Genomic DNA, 17123 nt, shown 5'->3' with positions numbered 1-17123 from the left:
CGACGACCTTTGTCGAGTAGCAGTTGTAGGGAAACGAGTGCCGTCCGAGGGAGTCGTTGCCGGACAGAAGACGGTGGCGGGTGCAGAGCCCGAAGCGATGGTGGTGATAGCGCGAGGAATCGATAGCTGGCAGACGGGGCGATATCCAGGTTATTCGTGTCGGTGGGAGGTGCGCTGGTGACCGAGTGAGCGACGATGAACGATGGACGATGGACGATGGACGAACAACGATGGACGGACGAACGAACGAACGACGATCGCAAGACCCGGATGAGCAGGGGTCGCTTTGGCTGGGCGGCGCGGCGCGCTGGTTTGTCGCCAGGATCGCATGGATTGGGGGCGGTTGCCACCAGCGGACGCTCTTGGCCATGGCGCTGGCGTGGGATACTGCATATATCGGGCTGGTGCAGGTTGGTCCACCCTGTGCAGAACATGGATCGTGAACACCCCCCCCATTCATGGTGCAAACACAGGCGGGTGGGCCATCTAAGCCGGCGACCAATGTATGACTGATATTGAGAAAACACAAACAGGCAGAGAATAACAGCAAAAATGGAGTGGGATGTGGTGATGAAGGCGGTCGGACTAGCGATGGACACTCTCTTCGTCGGGCAGGATGTAGATGTCGCCATGGTGATAGCCCAGCTCGTCAATGATGGTCTCGTACATCCGTCCTGAGAACGACCGCGTGCCGCAGATGTAGATGCGCTGCCGCACATTGCCGAATGGAGTCTGTCCCCCTGCCGTCGGGTCGCGGAGAAGGCCGTACTTGGGGTCGCCCAGGATGCTGTCGACGATGGCAGTGCCGACTTTGCCGAGCATGATGTTACCGGGAGCATAGGTCTTGACGACGCCGTGGGGGTCGGAGGGCGGACCGCCCGTCAGAACATGGACAATGCGGACTTGGTTGGGATACGAGAGCAGGGCTCCCTCCATCAGGTACGACCCGCAGATCTCATGGATGTTGCGGACGACGTTGACGATGGTCAGCTGTGTCTCGGTTCCGCACCGCGGCTTGGTGACGACGAGCGGGAACAGGCCGGTCTGATTGGTGGTCATGTTTTGGCCCTCTGCCCAGCCGTCGTAGTAGTGCGTCCGCACAACGACCCACTGGCCTCGCTTGAGATTCAGCTCGTCCGGATGCTGCGCTTGATAGTCCATGCTGATCTGGGTGAGGACAGGGGGCCAAGCAGTCCATCAGTGCCAATCTTTGCTACAATCACGACACCGCCAAGCTCGACAGCGAGATAAATCAACTCACCTTGATCGGCACCTCGGTCGGGAAGAACAAAAAGTTCAGCAGATGTAGTCCCGCAGTCAGAGCTGAGCCGTTGGTGAAGAAAGCCATACGCTGGTAGCACCACTGGCCGTCGTTGTTGATGGGTCGCTGCGGGTTCACAAGCGGGGTTCCAAACGGCCCGCGGATCTTGAACTGCTTGTCGCCGGGCTTCTGGTCAACCAGATACGGGCTCATTTCACCCTTGGGGTTCAGGCGCACGATGATCTCGATCGCGGACATGAGCGAACCCTCGATTGGCGTAAAGTAGCGCGACACCAGTCTGCCGCGGATTCGGAGCTGCAGTTCGACGACGTGGCCGGGAAGAAGCATCTTGGGCTCGCGGTAGCGAGTGTCGTGTGGGTACAGCAGGGCAAACTTGAGACGGTAGTATGGCTGCGCCGCTGACGATGGCTGAGTCTCGCGGATGGACTGGACCAAGGCATATCGGCGGAACTCGGCTGGATCAAAGAGGGGCTCGTCGTTCGGAGAAGAGAGACCGGGATCGGTGACGATTTGTCCGATCAAGAGCGAGGACAGACGTTCGATGGCAAGGCGAGTGTGGACGTGTGTGCGACGAGCGCGGATCACATTTTCGATCTCTTGCTGGCTCAGGTACGGGAAGCGCAAGTTGTCGACGGGCGGGGAGACCGTGGGCTTTCGCGAGAGCTCGGCCGGTTTTGGGCTCGAAAAGGTCTGGTCGAATCGGGACAGGTTGCGGCGGCGGCGAAGGGTGTTGGCGGCGGTTGGGGTGGGTCGCGGAACAAACTCCTCGGCATCAAAGCCGGCATCGCTGTATGCGTGAACAAAGCGGATATGAGTGTGTGTGGTGAGCACAGCAAAGTAAAGCAAGGAATAGAACAGCAAGCAAGGAGAAGAACAGCAAGCAAGGAGAAGAACAGCATATCCCGTGCATTGCGAACATTGCGAATATTGCGAATATTGCGAACATTGCGAACATTGCCCCGTTCGCAAGAGCAGGCCAGGTGCCGGCTCATCACAGTACGCACCGATGCGCCGTCGCTCACACATCATACGTACTGGAAGTAGTCGTTGGTGATGTCGGTGCCAGCACACGAGTACAGAATGACCTGTCCGCCCGGGTGCGAGGTCAGCCACTGCGATGCGTCATAAACAAACTTGCCGTTGGCGACGACGAGGATGTCGCCCCTCAAGACGCGATCGTTGATGTCGTTCCAGGTGAAGGGCGAGACGCTGGTCAGATACTGGCTCTGGATGTCGACACCCTTCTGAAGCTGGAGCTGCGGCTTGCGCATGGTATCGGGCGCCTCGTACTCGTCGATGGTTTTGAATCGGCGCAGAAGACGGAGGCGGGTCTTGATCTTTGGCCGGTCGTAGTTGACGATGGAGATACGGTAGTAGACCTCGGCGCCGCAAAAGAGGATGAGCCACACCAGAACGAGGAAAAAGAACAGCACCCACGGGAAATAAAAGGTGAACATCTGTCCGCTTCCGGTGCTGGCCACCTCCCAGGGCCACAGGTTCTGGATGCCAAAGCCGATTTGCACGATGGAGGCCAGGATCAGCAGCCAGCCAAGGATGTCGTGTGAGAGCTTGATCCAGCTCCGAATTCGGGCCATCCGTTCCGAGCTGAGGCCGAGCCGATTCAAGAAGCCCAAGAGGACTTGGACTGCCAGCAATGAGACCAAGACACGGCCAAGGATGGTGTGGCGGTGGATCACCAGCCAGTTCATGGACGGCAGCGACACAAGCATGTAGATGGCGCTTGCCCAGACGAGCACGCTGGAGACAGATTGGAGTATGACGTGGATCCAGAGCCATCGGGGCAGGGACTTGCAGTAGCGAGCGCAGAAGATGCCTGCGGGATAGAGCAACAGCCAGCAGAGCATCATGATACCGCCGTGGATGTACTTTGGCGTGCGGGACAGGCCGTAGGGCTGCACCTGGTTTGCGCCCGTTGCAAAGTTGAAGGTGATGCCTCCGCGGTTCCAGCCGTGGTAAAACTGCCATCCGCCGGGGCTGTTGTGGTCTGGATCGACATTGTATGCCCTGGATTGCAAGAGACGGAGCAAAAGGGCGATGGGGTGTGAGACAGCGAACGGCGATGCACTCAACGATCCCACCGTTGTGCAAGGCCCAGGCTCTCATGGCGATCACATTGGTGAGTCCCACATGCAGATCGGGGGGGGGACTGCGGCCGACTGCGGCCGACTGCATATCCAAAGCAGGGCAACGACAGCAGACTCACCATATCGTATCGGTGAGTCCCGCGGTGTTGATCGAGAGCCGGTTCGGAATCGACACCTGGGTTGGACGATAGAACTCGGCGACGACGACGTTGCCCTGCTGAGAGAGCACACCGGGCGTCAACAGCTTCTGCGGAGCGGGTTTGGGCGGGCTGTATTGGCCAGGCGAGAGGGCCTCGATGAGCTTGACAGTGCTGTTATCGCGAGGGTTGGCCCAAACCATGACAAAGTCGGCGGTCAGCATGGTCTTGCCGAGGGCAAAGCCCATCCACGAGTTCGCGACGGTTTCCCTCTGCACCTCGTCGTCCGAGGAGCGCTTTGGGTCGAGCACCAGGGCAGCATGCAGAGTTTCGTTGGCGGTGCCCAGGTTCAGGATGCTCCAGAACAGCATCATGGGCGACTGCAGGGTCGGGTCATTGGTGAAGCCGGTCTCGACAAAATCAAAGACGGTGAGGTCGATGGCGCCGACGGTGTAAGTCTTTGGGTTGGGGATGGCAGCAGCGGAGAGCGCGAGGCCGGCGACGATGGCCAGACTCAGGAAGAGCCGAATGATTTGATGCATGGCAGGACGGTGGGTCCGTGGGAAGCGATGGTGTTTGGCAGGATATCGAGGGTGCGACAAGATTTGCAGCGGGAATGTGAGCAGCAGAGGCCCTTGAATGTGGACGGGAAAAGGGCAAGGCTCGACTATTTGAGATTGAGTCGAGGGAGGCAGCACAGCGCCGGCTGGAGGCCAAGTATCCGGAGGACGAAAGGACTCAGGGCCTGGTCAAGAAAAGGGCAAGGAAGAGAGCAAGACGAGAAAGGCCGGCGACGGATGTCCTTTTTCATCGACCTGGCGGGAGGGGGTGCCGAGAACGAGCGGCGTCAGAGTGGCCATGTGTGTCGAGAAGCAGCAAGGACATGCAAAGAGAGACAGCAAGGGGCGTGGGAGAGCGGATCGGTGCAGATGCATTGAATTGGAGTGGGAAGACGAGAGCGATCGGAGCCGATCCAGGCCAGCGGATTGATCTCACAGAAGGCCATGGGCGCGCAGACCGCGTGTGCCGCAGGCCGCCGCGCCCTTCTCGAGCCAGGCGCCTTGGACGCCTGCGGTGATGGCGCCGCCACGGGCGCTGCGGGTGTCGGGTGTTGCTTGGTGGGCTGGGCGCATGTGTTTGGTGCATGGTGCATGGTGTTTGGTGTATGGTGCATGGTGCGCTGGGGGGGGGCAATGTGTGCTCTGGTGGAAACTGTGTGCGTCTTACCCAGGACATGTCGTCGTTGATGGTCTGCTTCCAACATGCCGCCAAACCAAGATCTCCCCGGTTTCCGCAATTGTCCTGCACACGATGATCATGCTGCATGCCGCGCTGGCGTCACGATTCCACGCATGTATTCAGGGAGCCTTGTATTCGTCGAGGCAACGCATGGATTCACCTCTGGGCCAATGCTGGACCATATCCTCGGCGACTCTGTCGTGTCGCTCTGTTGTTTCTCACGAGCTGTGAGTCGGCTGCGAACCCGGCGGAACAGCACAGATGCACTGGAAGGAGATGGATCGTCCAAACGGATCCGTGGAGTTGGCAGAGACGTAGCGACCACTGCTGTCAAGAACCTTGGTCTGGCAAACGCCCGTGAGGACGGTGCCGGCCTGAGAGCCAGTCAGGGTCTTGCACCCATAGTATTGCGGAAAGTGCGAATTGAAGAGGGCCTTGACAGGAAAAACCCAGGAAGAATCGGCTAGAGTGTGCACCATCACCACCACCACCAACAAAGATGGATCAGTCATTGGATATCTCTGTGTCGGCAATCTCAGACTGGGGGCGCGGGGTTGGTTTCGGATGAAGTGATGTGCGGGACGTTCATCTGCAGAGTGGCAGGCTTACCGGGGTGAGGAACCGTGGCAGTATTGGGAGGCGAGAAACTGCAAGCATCGTCACAAGTGTTTCCGATGACGCTGGACACTGTGCTCACGGAGGCCGAAAACTTTGGATCGACGCAGAGACACTCATAGCTTGCCGATGAAGAGCTGCCGCAGAGTGTGCTGTTGCCTGCGACTTGGATCTCGGACCATGAGATGGCAATGGTCGGGTCGGTGTCTGAGATTGCCAAAGCATGGCCGGGATGAGCATGCCAGTTTGTCCATGCATCCAGAGAGTCGGCTGACGGCCGCTGTGCACGGAGGCGCGAGGACATGCAGCCAGGTGTGTGCAGCCACTCACCTTGCAGATTCTGACAAACGGCATAGGCGGTGCTGGCCGTGGTGCTGGTGGAGTAGAAAGTCAGATTGGCCTTGCTACAGGCTTTGTCGCATGAGAGGCCATTTGCAGCGACCCATTGAGGCGTCGATACGCTGAATGAAACTGATACCGGGTGGATTGGGGTGTCGGGTCGTGTGGATCCGGTCGTGTAAGTAAGTGTATCAGAGGCGCATGAGCAAGTGGATCAGAAATCGCATGAAGCTAGCTGCATGGGACACACGCCCCTCAGTGCAATTGTTGCGTGGATGATGATCACAAGCGGCACCCAAAGCAGCGGCCCGCAGACGATTGCGTTCAAAACACTCACAGTTGGGTGTGTTGTTGCCAAACAGTCCGTTGAACCGGCCCTCGACTGCGGCGATAATGACGTAGACGATCGCAACGAGCACGATCAATGAGCCCGAGGTGATCATTGCCCACTTCCACCGATATTGCTGAGTGCGTCGTGAAGATGAGAATCCGGGTTGGTCAAGACGTCAAAATCAGCCACTGTTACGACCTGGGCTGTCCTCGCGCTTGGTGTGTTGCTGGCTCTTTACACTTGGGCGACCCACTTACGGCAGAACGCTGCGCAATCGGCTTGGAGTTCTGCTTCGCGCGGATCTCCCGGGCGAGCATGTCCATTTTGGAGTTCCACCAGGCCGAGTCGGTGTCGAGCATGGGCGCGGCTTCGGAGTCGCTGCCGTTGGGATGACAGAGATCGACGTAGAGCAGGCCCGAGGTGATGATGGCGGACCAGGTGAACGGCCCTCGGTCCAGACGCACGGGCACGAGGGGCTTCTTTTCTGCGTCGGCAAAATTGAGCTCCTTCTTGCAGTTGTAGGATGCCTGTTTGACAGCACATGGGTGCAGGGGATGTGGGTTGTGCAGAGTTCCGAGGATTGTGGCATGTCAGAACCGTCGAGCAGGCAGCGAGCCCTGGTCAATGTATGAATCAGCGCGGCGGTGTCTGACCTCATAGGCAGCCGTTAGGCACGGCACAATGACCCGGGACGATACCACCCCATCGTACATGGCGTCGTTGATGTTGCCGGCCATGCAGTCCAAGTCCATCCAGACAGAGAGGCCGCGGGCCTTGAGCGAATCGCGGATCTTTTTGACAGTTTCCTGATGGCTCCATCTGTGCATGGACAACAAAAGGGCGTCAGTCCGGGAGAGGGGAGAGGCTCGATCGGCACAAAGCAGAGCGGTCCAATGCAAGGAGCGCGGACCCACTGGTAGCTGAGCATCAGGTCGAATGTGCTTGGGGCCAAGACGGTCGGTGTCGGACCGGGGACGAGGACGACACCAGCAGGGAGCCCGGTCTTGTCTCCGGCGACAGACATGGCGGGGAGGATAGAGCGCGGGGAGAAGGACAGCTGGCAGGGCTTGGCGGCGAAGATGCAGAGCGATATCCTGGCCCCAGCGACGAGGCTCGCATCCGGGGTCCATACACCGCTCTGGTTGCCGAGGGACGTTGGGTCGCGGTGCTCGATCAGCTTCGCCGCAAGGCAACGTGGTTTCCACCAGGGGTGGCGCGCACACGCGTTACACCTTGTGCGCGTCGTTGCCGAATGCGCGTGCGGCGAGGGTGCTGCGCATTATCCACGTGACAAGCCGGATCGAGGGCGGATCGAGGGCGGATCGGCAACGTGTGCAGCGCGGCGCGCGTGATTCGCGGGCAGAGGCGCAAGGGGAACGCGGGGGCAGCCAGCCCCGTGACGAGCAGGGAGCGAGCGCCGCCCGGTCATGTGGAGGACACGCGCCACAGAGCGGCCGCACAGCGGCAACGGCGCACACGGCAGCGTCTGTGCGCGCAGCGAGTGCGCGCCCGTGGGAACGCACAGGCGCGTCGCGGGTGCACTGTGGGCGCTCGGCGGGGGGCGAGTTGCAGGGCCGTTATTTCAGTGACCAAGCTGCCGCACAGCTGTTTCAGTGGGCGAGTCGCCGAGCCTGCCGACCAGCAGGTCCGAGATCATGGCCGCGAGCGTATTGGACATCCCGATATCAAGTAATGCTCACCGATATCAAGCAACGTCCAGCGATATCAAGCAATGTCAAGCAACGACCAACGCATCTCTGCGGCGACATCGACACAGTCTTCGGCACTTGGCCGTGGAGCCAGTCGAGCCAGCAGCACCACCGCTGCACTCGCACAGCGGCTGCACTTGTCCTCGCTGTCGGCAAAGGCGTCTTGGCCACCAGCACACCCCCTCCCCGTTGCGCAACCTTGGCCTCTATCTTTTCGCCTTTCTTTTTCGGCGTGTCGCGGCTGCTGCCTCTGTGGGGGACCAAGTCCATCCCGCCATCCGGCCTTTCGATCACCCGGCTCGAAAAGAGCGCCATCACAGGATCGCCTGGGTCTGCTGGTCTCCATTCTCCCGCCCCTCATTGCTCCGGCCTGTGACCGCTGCGGTCCTGCTCTCTTCTACCCCCCTCCTCTCGCTCGCTCGCTTTTGTGGGTCTGGTCTGCCCCCCCCCTGCCTGACAAAGCCGCTGGTTCTCCTCCCGTGTGGACTCGCTTGCCCTCAGTCTGATCTGCCCGCCCTGCCCTGCCCTGGCCTGCCCACAAACTCGATCCCGCGAGCGTCCCGCCATGGTCGTAAGTGCATTCATCTGCGTCTTGCTTTGTGGGCTCTGCCGGTTTGTTTGGATGCCGCTTCGGACTTGCTGGGGCGGATGCTGCTGGAGATTTCTAGCGAGTCGCTCGGGAAGCTGGCTCCTTCGATTTGCTGGGCATGGGGCATGCGAAACGGCTTTGGCATCCGTCGCCTGGCACCACGTTCCTCGCATCCACACGCCCTTCGTCCTGCCATCTGCATTCTGTCCAGGGCCATTTGCATATTCTGTCCAGGGCGCCAGGCAGCACATCCTAAACGCAACCCCATCTGCCCTCCTCTCCTGACTCGACTACCATTGCAACCGTCACCATCACCGACCAACCCTCAGAACATTGCTGCCTCATTTCGGAACATCCCGCCAGTGACCCGGAGCATATCCTTCCTGGCGCTGCTCCTGTTCCTGCTCGGTCTCCTGTCGCTCTATTTCCCCTCGTTCGTCTCCTACCTCTCCGTCACCGCCAACCACTCGCTATGGTTCTTCTGGACATTCATCACCGCCGGACTATTCGAAGTCAATCCGATCCTGGTGAGTCGAGGCGCCCGGGAAGCTTCCTGGCTGCGGGCCTGCTGGCCAGATCCATACGTTCTCATCCCTGGCTGCGGTGTGCGTCTTGACTCATCGTCGCTCTATTCGCTGTGTCGCGGGTCCTGCTCTCTAGTTTGTGATCCACACCGCTGCCCTGACCCTGTCGGGCAAGTATCTCGAACAGGCCTGGGGTGGAAAGTAAGTCTCCTCACCCGATGCCATTCCCGCGTGCACCTCATGGCCGTATCGAATGCTCGCCCCCGATGCCAAACCGACGACACGCTGTGCTGACACATCACGCTGACTCCTTCCCCCCCCTCTCATGCGCTTCTTTTGCACAGAGAGTTCTTTCGATTCATCATGATCGTCAATGTGCTCTCTTATATCGGCGTGTTCCTGACCATGGTCGTGGAATACGCCGTGGACTCCCGTGACTCGGATGCAGACCAACTGTGAGTGCGCTGGCCAGCACTGGCTTGCCACGTCGGCTCTGTCTGCCGTCTCGTTGGCTATGCATCGCCTGTGACGGTAGCGCCCGCTGATCTCCCCTCTCATACCTGCGCTCCAACACCAGAATCGAGGCACACGCCAATGGCTTGATTGCTCTCATGTTTGCCTTTATGGTTGCCTTCAAGCAGGTACGCACCTGGTTCATCCTACGCACCCGGCACACCCTGCATAGCCTTGTGCAGGTGTTTATGCTTTTCCTGGCAGCCCTGATTCTGATGTTTTCGTCACCGCTCGCGCCAGCTGGTCCCCGAGTATTCTATTGGAATCTTCAAGGTCATTTCGATTCGCGCCAAGGTGCGTGCAGCCCGTGCTGTCGATCGCCTGGCAGCATGCCCAGCAATATGCGCCTGAAACCCGCCGACGGAAACCCGCCGACTGACACTCGCTGCCCAACACTAACTGTCTTGTCCCATCGCCAATGTCACCATCGATGCATCCTCCGAAACTACAGCATCTTCCGTCGATCGTCCTGCTTGCCTACTTTATCCTCTTTGTGCTGGGCATCCTGCACACCCAGTACTACGTGGCTCTGTACGCGACCCTGACGGCCTGGATCTACCTGCGATTCTACAAAAAGCAAGACGGAATCGCTGGCGACCGAAGCGAGACCTTCTCCTTTGCGAGCTTCTTCCCCGAGTTCCTCCAGTAAGCAAGCAAGCATTGCCGGCGCGGGCGCGGGCGCGGGGTGGCGTGTCTGGCGGCGCAATTCTTGGACCGGACAATAGACAGGGCGAGCCACTCACTCGTCTCGACTCTACTCGCCTTTCCCTTAGCGTCATCATCCACCCGATCTCCAACTCGGTCTTCAACCTGCTGGTGTCCATCCACGTGTGCGCCCCGTTGATGCCTACATACTCGGAGATCTTCAACGGAGATGATCTGGAGGTTGGCAAGACGATGTCCAAGCCCGCCGCCAAGGCCGACTTCAACAGCCGACTGGCGGATGCCGAGCGCAGAAGGTATGGCCGCCTCTCACCGATCTCGGACCGTTGCAAGAATGCTTTTTGATGTCCATCTGACGCACTTGGTTGTGGCGGCTCCTGTTCAACTCATTGACTCTGGTTGTTTGTCATTCGTTCTGGGGCTGATATTTCGTGCTCTGCGCGTCGCTGCAGGGCATTGGCGCTGCGTGCCTTGGATATGAGAATGCAGTCCGTTGCGACCGAGAGTGCCTCGCGAGGCATTTCGTCGCCGCCATCCCCGCTCAGCGCCCGCAAAGTCAACTCGGCCGGCGACGCCCCCTCTCAAAACGTCGATTCCTCATTTGATCTACGAAACGATCAGGAAACGTCTTCGACTCCCAAGTCTGGGCTGCTGTCCCACATGCAGGACCACTGAGCTTTGCCGGATTAAAGCCCATTTGTCCAGCCCATGGGATTTGCAGCTGCCACCGCCGTCGTCTCGGCGGCATGTGGTGGATCAACTGGAGATTCCCTCTGCCTTCCACTCTGCCCCTCCCCCCTTGGGGCTTATTTCCTTCTGCCCTATTTGGTGCTCTCTTTTCGGCGAACCACAAAACACTATGTCTTGCGCCCCCTTCCTCACAACAGCTACACGACCTGTTGAGCTTGTATATTCGGCTAATCTCCCAACCCGCCACCCCATTTACCCCTCCTCCCTTCCCCCCCATAATGCGGCTGCATCTTGGCCGGACGCATCGGGCGACTGCTATCTCTGTCGACTCGCCGTCGTTATAAAGCGGTTACCCAATGATTTCCATTACAGCATATGTGCGATCGCGTGCGATGCGTCTCTGTCGATGGCAGGGGCGGGGTGCTGTTGCTGGGCTCTGCCCTGTCTGATGAATCTGTATGTGCTATTGGCTGCATGCTTTTCGCAACGTCCGGATGCTGCGGCTCGGACCCTTGGGTTGCTTGGTATCCGCCCTTGCCAGCGGATTACAGTCTATCCAGAAAGAAACGGGACAGTTCCTTCCTGGCTTCAGATATCTGAACCCCGCTGACTGACTGTAGGCCCCAGTGAGCAAGCCATGCGATTGTTTCCCGTCCTGGTTGGCAATCTATTTGTTTTGTTGGTTTGGGAAGCACAGTCTTGAATACACCCGGTCGATCTCCTGTGGCGATGATCGACTGGCATACCGAGATCATATTCCTGGCTGCATTGATGTCTCGATCCCACAGCGTATGGCAGCTTGCACAGCTCCGGACAAAGTGTGGTTTCTCGATATCAAGATGCTCGACCTTCTCGAGTCGCTTGGCTTCCCGACAAGGTGAGCATACCTGGGATGTGTTGAACTCGTTCACCGAGCACTCATGGATCTTGGGACTTGGTGTGGTGCTCATCTAGCGCATCTTGAGCTGGAAGCGATTCCCACAATGACGCCCTTGATTCAAATCACAGAATGGTCATGGCCAGCGCGCGATTGCATTGGGTAACAAAATATTTGATCAATCGTCAAAATCACGGGTGTCCCGTTTTTTATTGGATTGACTTTAGGAGCGCCGCTCGAGCTCCCAAACACGACGCTCCAGATCCGATGGATGCCGGTGTCTCGAGGTCGTGAAGGCGAGATAGAGCGTCACGAGCGGGCCAAAGAAGCACGACGCTGCGGCCACGAGGATCTTGTTCTGCCCATCGAGCCCGGCAATGGCTGTGTTGATCAGCAGCAGCGAGCCCCAGCCGATGCCGTAGGAGATGTGCAGCCGACTGCCGAGCGGGGCCGATCGCCCCAGGTCGTTGACGTATTGCTCGAACCGAAAGGGCGGCGGGCGGAAGTTGCGTGGGGCCGAGGAATGGAGGCAGGCGGTCCGGGTCGCTGCGGACTTGAACGAGGCCGGGAAATGGCGGAGGAGGGGCAACATGGCGGCAGGTACGGAAGCGATGCGGGCCCTCCAGGTGGACGATCGGCGGGTTTTGTAGCAAGCGATGCGTGGTCAAAGTGGCCGGGCCTGGCTGGCTTGGCGGATTGCCTGTTTGCATGTCCCAGTGATTGCATGCCACGTCGACAGCCGCCCCGCAGACCTATCTCCAACTCTTCCATGGGCGAAGCAAGACATGGGCCATGAGCCATCGGAGACCCACCATCCGGGACCGACAGAGTCTCATACCCAGGCCGTCGCGATACCCTGCTCCTTGTTGTTGCTGCTGTTGCTGCTGAGCCTCCGTCTCGCCACCAACCATGAGTCGAAGCTCCTGATACCGAGTGGCGAAGCACCAGGGCGCCGAATATAAAAGCGGGCAGCCGGCCGCCCGGCTTGCTTGGCCCTCGTTCTTTTTTCATTCGCAACTCGCACATCCATGAAGTGGGAAGCCAACTCGTCCGCCCTCGCTCAACAGAGCCGGCTGTTCCTGTTCTCATCCAGCACCGAGACCGACGTTGCCCTGTGCAGCCTCCGCGGGCTCGACGATGTCCCAGACCCTGCATTGGCTCTCGCCTCGCAGGTCTCTCCAAGCCCCGGCGACGATCTGTCGCCGCCCAATGCCGTCTCGTATGCGTCGCTGAATGCCGTCTTGCTGTCGTCGGCTGCCACCGCCGGCTGGTCGTCGACACCCCCCGCCGAGATCTACCCGTCGGCCATCGAGTGCCATCTCTCTGTGACCTCCGACCAAAGCCTTCTGGTCCGCCAGACCTGCGAGTTTGTCAACCCCAACCCAGGTGAGTCCATGGTCGTCAAGCTCAAGGTTGCCAAAACCATGGTCTCACAGCAGGGCTCGCTGGACCTGGTCTCCACGGTCTTCCACGAGTGGGTCGACGACAAGTGGGTCGACATCTCCACCACCATCTCGTATAGCCAGACTGCCGAGGCCGTCGTCACCGCCGTTCTCAGCGACCCCAATGCCGGCCAGACCGCCGGCCGTGCCAGTCTCTCGGACGAAGCCGTCGAGGTCGAGATCGGCCCCATCGCCTCCCGCGGCCGCGTCATCCTCGGCTACATGTGTCGCACGCTTCACTCGTACGATGCCATGAGCACCGATCCCGCCGCCAGCGACATTGGCTCGACCAAGCTGCTGCCGCTGATGGTCTTTCTGCCGTGGGCGCAGTTCAGCCATCGGTCTGGCGAGACGACTCTCTCGGTGTCGATGAATGCTCCGGGCCACATGGCCCTGCTTTCGCCAGAGTCGTCGCCGCTGCCCTTCCGCCATCTCCTGAACGAAAGCGAGCTCCGCTCCTCCAGCGTCATTGCCGTCACCGAAACCAGCATCCGTCGCGATTCCGCCGCCATCGGCTTCTCCAAGACATGGCAGACGCTCCCGCCAAAGCCCTGCTCGCTGATGTTCTGGCTTCAAATCACCAACCCCGATCTCGACGACTTTGTCGTCGTCCCGAACGAGCTGCCGCCTGCTCCCGTGGCCTCGGCCACAATCTGGGTCCCGGAGCCAAGCGACGCCGGCCAGCTGACAGTGTCCATGCCTGGACTGGGCACCCATGACTCGCTGCTCCGTCTCAAGCTGAAGGCGCCGGGCGCAACCAGCTTTGCCGACAACTCGACCCGGCTCATTCTCAACATGGTCTTCTCGGACTCTTCCGGCAGCACCGGTGCCCGTGCGGTTTCCACCCCAGGCTCCTTCGAGACCGTGCGCGAAAGCTTCAACAAGATCGCCGAGGCCCGTCTGATCAAGCGACTCGAGGCCATTCCGCTGCTGGTGTCGAGCGGCCTGCTTCGCCGCCACGACATCTGGACGGACGCCTTCTTTGCCTTTGACCACAGCGTCATCAAGCACACCACCCTGACCTTTGTTGTGGGTGAGTACCTGGATGCCGCGATCGATCTGGCCACTCTCGAGACTGCCAAAACGGGTTCTGGGAGCGATTCGGTCGCCTCGCGGATTCGCCGTATCCTCCAGGACATTCGCGGCCTCAAGCCCTCTGGCGGAACCAGCTTCGATGTGCCCCTCAACGATGCCGTCACAAAGTTCCACTCCGTGTACACTGCCGAGGCCAACAGGCTCAAGACCAAGCTCGGCGATCTCGTCACCACGACCTTTGTCGACTTTGACACCGACGGCGGCCACAATGGCTCCAAAGAGTACTGCTATCGCGCCGTGCGCTCGCTCGTCGACACCTGCAATGTCCGCAACGGCGTGGTGACGGGATTTGGCGCCTGGGTCGACCAGGAGTGTGCCTCCAAGGTGGCTTCGCTGCTGGGCACTGTCCCTGCCCTGCTTTCGATGAAGGCTCTCGCGCCCGGCGACGAGGGTCTCAGCAAAGTCTTCCGGCGCGGCTTCTCTGCGTGGATCCAGGCTGTTCGCCATTGTCCTAGCAAAGTCGCGGTCGATGCACAGGCGGTTGTCGTCAACCACCCTCGCCTGGGAACCCAGTCTCTCGACGGCCTCCAAGTTCTGGCCCTCGAGCGCATCAAAACCGTTGGAAAGTGCGGTTTTGACGTGCCGGACGTCTCCGAGGTCGATTTTGCCGGCACGGTGCTCAGCGACATCTCGGCCGGCGACGAAATGGTGCTGTACGTGATCTCCAAGCTGCCGGCCGAAGAGCTCAAGACCCGACTGCGATTCAAGGTCAACGGGACCCTCACCACCGTTGCCGTCGAGCTCGCGCATGAGCCGATGATGGGGCAGGCGCTCGCCTACGAGTGGCTCAAGACTGTCACCAAGACGGCCGCCGATCAGGCCATCAACACATCGGTGGCCTCGCCGCATCTGCTCTCGCGCATCGAGGACGATCTATCCTTTGGATTCAATGTTCCGTCGCCTTCGGGAGCAACGGCCTATCTCGGTAGGGCCAAAACCACTCTCAACAGACCGGCAATCGATCGAGCCCATCGTCCCGCTGAGCCAAAGCTTCCCCGCTGGGCTGTACCTCGGCCCGAGGCACATTTTGGACTCGGCTCTACGCTTTACTCAGCGAACTCGGCACCATATAAGCGCGGGCTGGGGCAAATACCTTTAGGCTCGTCTGCATTTTCCTTTGGTGGACCAGTCATGGCTGCAGCGCCTCGCGCGGCATTTGGATCTGGTTCCAGAGGAGGCGCCAGAAGTCGTAGTAGTGCCCCAGGATCGGCAAGGCTCACCTCGCCTGCGGTGGCTTCTAGCCCAATGAGCTTTGGAAGCCCCGCAGCAGCAGCCACCTTCGGACTCGCCATCCCGACCTCCAGCGCAGTATCATCCCCCTTTGATCTGGACAAAGCAGAAGAATCGACATCGCCCAAGTTTAGCCACTGGAGCGTGCTCGTCAGTAATACCAAGGCCAACCTGGTTCACTCACCTGTCGAAATCGAGGCCTCGCTGCTCTCGCTCCGCTCCAGCGCTCTCAAGATCAACGCCGGTTCTCTCGAATATCACTGCGATGTATGCGAGCAAAGCATCGGAGCCGGTCGGACGCGGTGGCACTGCCTCGACTGTCTCGACTTTGACGAGTGCGACCAATGTCACTCCTCCAGACCTCACAGTGCATCCAAGCCGCTGCATCGAATCCGAGCCATTTCCGTCGGCACAGCTGCACAGCCGGCTGCCCCCGAGGATCCGCTTGTTGCGAGTCTGCTTGGTGCCGCGACCACTGAGCCCGACACCAAGACCAACTGGGCCGGCGTTCGCGACATGTCCCATGTGGCCGCGATCGGTCAGGTCAAGCGCTTCCTCATGGTGATGTTGCTGTGGTGGAACCTGCTCCGATTGGATCTCGACAGCAGAGCGTCGGGTAAGACCAGCTTCCCTGAAGAGCTGCCCGCCGACTTGGTCAGTTCGATCCGCGAAGCGCTTGCCGAGGACTCGGGCAAGAAGCGTGGCGAGGTTTCCCTTGTCTGCGTTGACAGCATCGAGCGCCAGCTGAAGGGCGACTCTCGCTAAGTCTGGCAGTAAGACCGCCGCCGGGTTCTGAGTGGGTTGGGTTCGTTTTGAGTGTGGCAGTTTTGGGACCCATCCGCTCTTCCCTTTACTCAGCTGGGGAGCGGGGGACAGTCCCTCGTTCACAACCGAATGCATCGAGTCTTTGAAAGTCCTGTGTCTGACCGGCCATGGCAAATACAGTGTGTTGAATAAACAGTGGGACCCATCGCCTCATTCAAACACAGCGTGTAGGATCATATCACACACCCGGTGAAGTGGGCACTACAGGGACCGGTGTGCCGCTGCAGATGCAGTCACTGCAGGCCAGAGCACGAAGACATACCTGGGGATGAGGGAGGAAGCCGCAGGACAAAGAGCAATATCGCTGGTTTGGGTACCGATCAAAGCCGCTCAGCCAGATCGATCAGCATCAACCGATCCGTGTGTGAAGGTGTTCCGTTTCAAACCAAGTTCGATTAATTAGGTTTACCAAAACCAAACGAGACGCCCCGTTTTGAACCAGACGTGCCACTTTTCTGGGTTCCGAATACACGACCCACTCATCGCCGCGCTGTGATGCAACAACCTCGGCATGCAGCATGATCATCGTGTGCAAGGCGAGGCCTGGATTGCAAATAGCGTGGTAGATGCTTGCGAAAGCGAGACACACCCATTTCGCCTTCACAACTAATGTGGATTCCTCGACGGTGTGATTGCCCTCCGTACCCCCTCCCACCCAAATATGAAATCGACTGTCAGCGGCGTGCCCGTTAAAGGCAATCCAATAAAAAACGGGACACCCGGGTTTTTGACCATTCATCGAATATTTTGTTACCCAATGTTATCGCGCGCTGGCCATGACCATTCGCCAGTGTGTCCAAGAGCACCATCCATCGCTGGCACTCCGAGACCAGTGTGCAGGTCGATTGTGGAGACCGGAGGGCGACCGGCGGTCTTCACTCGGAGGCTGCCAAAGTGATCTGCTTTATTTCTTGTGGC

At 59.5% G+C, this 17123-nt stretch overlaps 4 protein-coding genes across 4 annotated transcripts; 2 read left to right on the top strand and 2 right to left on the bottom strand.

Annotated features, from left to right (window-relative positions):
* Positions 1–375: 375 nt before the first annotated feature.
* Positions 376–4461, bottom strand: BJ171DRAFT_489068 (uncharacterized protein). The gene is made up of 4 exons (XM_053109443.1): positions 3507–4461; positions 2318–3307; positions 1262–2069; positions 376–1167 (listed from the first exon to the last, which is right to left on the bottom strand). The coding sequence occupies exons 1-4, from the start codon at positions 4064–4066 to the stop codon at positions 586–588; spliced, it is 2940 nt and encodes a 979-aa protein (XP_052970571.1). The 5' UTR covers positions 4067–4461; the 3' UTR covers positions 376–585.
* Positions 4462–4806: 345 nt separating this feature from the next.
* BJ171DRAFT_489067 (TIR domain-containing protein) lies at positions 4807–7228 on the bottom strand. Its single transcript, XM_053109442.1, has 7 exons — positions 6963–7228; positions 6702–6867; positions 6306–6575; positions 6055–6181; positions 5709–5849; positions 5373–5585; positions 4807–5226 (listed from the first exon to the last, which is right to left on the bottom strand). Exons 1-7 carry the CDS (start codon positions 7070–7072, stop codon positions 4982–4984), a joined length of 1272 nt encoding a protein of 423 aa, XP_052970570.1. The 5' UTR covers positions 7073–7228; the 3' UTR covers positions 4807–4981.
* A 992-nt stretch (positions 7229–8220) lies between these two features.
* Positions 8221–10813, top strand: BJ171DRAFT_208663 (eukaryotic integral membrane protein-domain-containing protein). The gene is made up of 9 exons (XM_053106336.1): positions 8221–8325; positions 8676–8873; positions 9007–9071; positions 9215–9325; positions 9448–9511; positions 9624–9677; positions 9835–10028; positions 10157–10342; positions 10499–10813. The coding sequence occupies exons 1-9, from the start codon at positions 8323–8325 to the stop codon at positions 10719–10721; spliced, it is 1098 nt and encodes a 365-aa protein (XP_052970569.1). The 5' UTR covers positions 8221–8322; the 3' UTR covers positions 10722–10813.
* Positions 10814–12622: 1809 nt separating this feature from the next.
* BJ171DRAFT_489060 (uncharacterized protein) lies at positions 12623–16368 on the top strand. The gene has a single exon (XM_053109441.1). It carries the CDS (start codon positions 12642–12644, stop codon positions 16143–16145), a length of 3504 nt encoding a protein of 1167 aa, XP_052970568.1. The 5' UTR covers positions 12623–12641; the 3' UTR covers positions 16146–16368.
* The last annotated feature ends 755 nt before the right edge of the window (positions 16369–17123 follow it).

Source organism: Polychytrium aggregatum (genome assembly GCF_025602895.1).
Source record: "Polychytrium aggregatum strain JEL109 chromosome Unknown BJ171scaffold_4, whole genome shotgun sequence".
In the NCBI taxonomy this organism is placed as follows: domain Eukaryota; kingdom Fungi; phylum Chytridiomycota; class Chytridiomycetes; order Polychytriales; genus Polychytrium; species Polychytrium aggregatum.
The sequence above is the reverse complement of the archived record's forward strand: the minus strand, read 5'-3'. Positions and strand labels throughout refer to the sequence as shown.

What these genes read in the sequence shown, in the direction of transcription:
- BJ171DRAFT_489067 (XM_053109442.1), bottom strand. Translation starts at nt 7,072, where the DNA reads ATGTCTGTCGCCGGAGACAAGACCGGGCTCCCTGCTGGTGTCGTCCTC. An exon ending in CGATTGCGCAGCGTTCTGCC is followed by an intron (nt 6,182 to 6,305) that starts GTAAGTGGGTCG and finishes CGACGCACTCAG; the next exon opens with CAATATCGGTGGAAGTGGGC. An exon ending in CGTTTGTCAGAATCTGCAAG is followed by an intron (nt 5,586 to 5,708) that starts GTGAGTGGCTGC and finishes TGGCAATCTCAG; the next exon opens with ACACCGACCCGACCATTGCC.
- BJ171DRAFT_489060 (XM_053109441.1), top strand. Translation starts at nt 12,642, where the DNA reads ATGAAGTGGGAAGCCAACTCGTCCGCCCTCGCTCAACAGAGCCGGCTG.
- BJ171DRAFT_489068 (XM_053109443.1), bottom strand. Translation starts at nt 4,066, where the DNA reads ATGCATCAAATCATTCGGCTCTTCCTGAGTCTGGCCATCGTCGCCGGC. An exon ending in GGACTCACCGATACGATATG is followed by an intron (nt 3,308 to 3,506) that starts GTGAGTCTGCTG and finishes CTTGCAATCCAG; the next exon opens with GGCATACAATGTCGATCCAG. An exon ending in CGACCGAGGTGCCGATCAAG is followed by an intron (nt 1,168 to 1,261) that starts GTGAGTTGATTT and finishes GTCCTCACCCAG; the next exon opens with ATCAGCATGGACTATCAAGC.
- BJ171DRAFT_208663 (XM_053106336.1), top strand. An exon ending in TCATTTCGATTCGCGCCAAG is followed by an intron (nt 9,678 to 9,834) that starts GTGCGTGCAGCC and finishes CCGAAACTACAG; the next exon opens with CATCTTCCGTCGATCGTCCT. An exon ending in TTCTTCCCCGAGTTCCTCCA is followed by an intron (nt 10,029 to 10,156) that starts GTAAGCAAGCAA and finishes CCTTTCCCTTAG; the next exon opens with CGTCATCATCCACCCGATCT.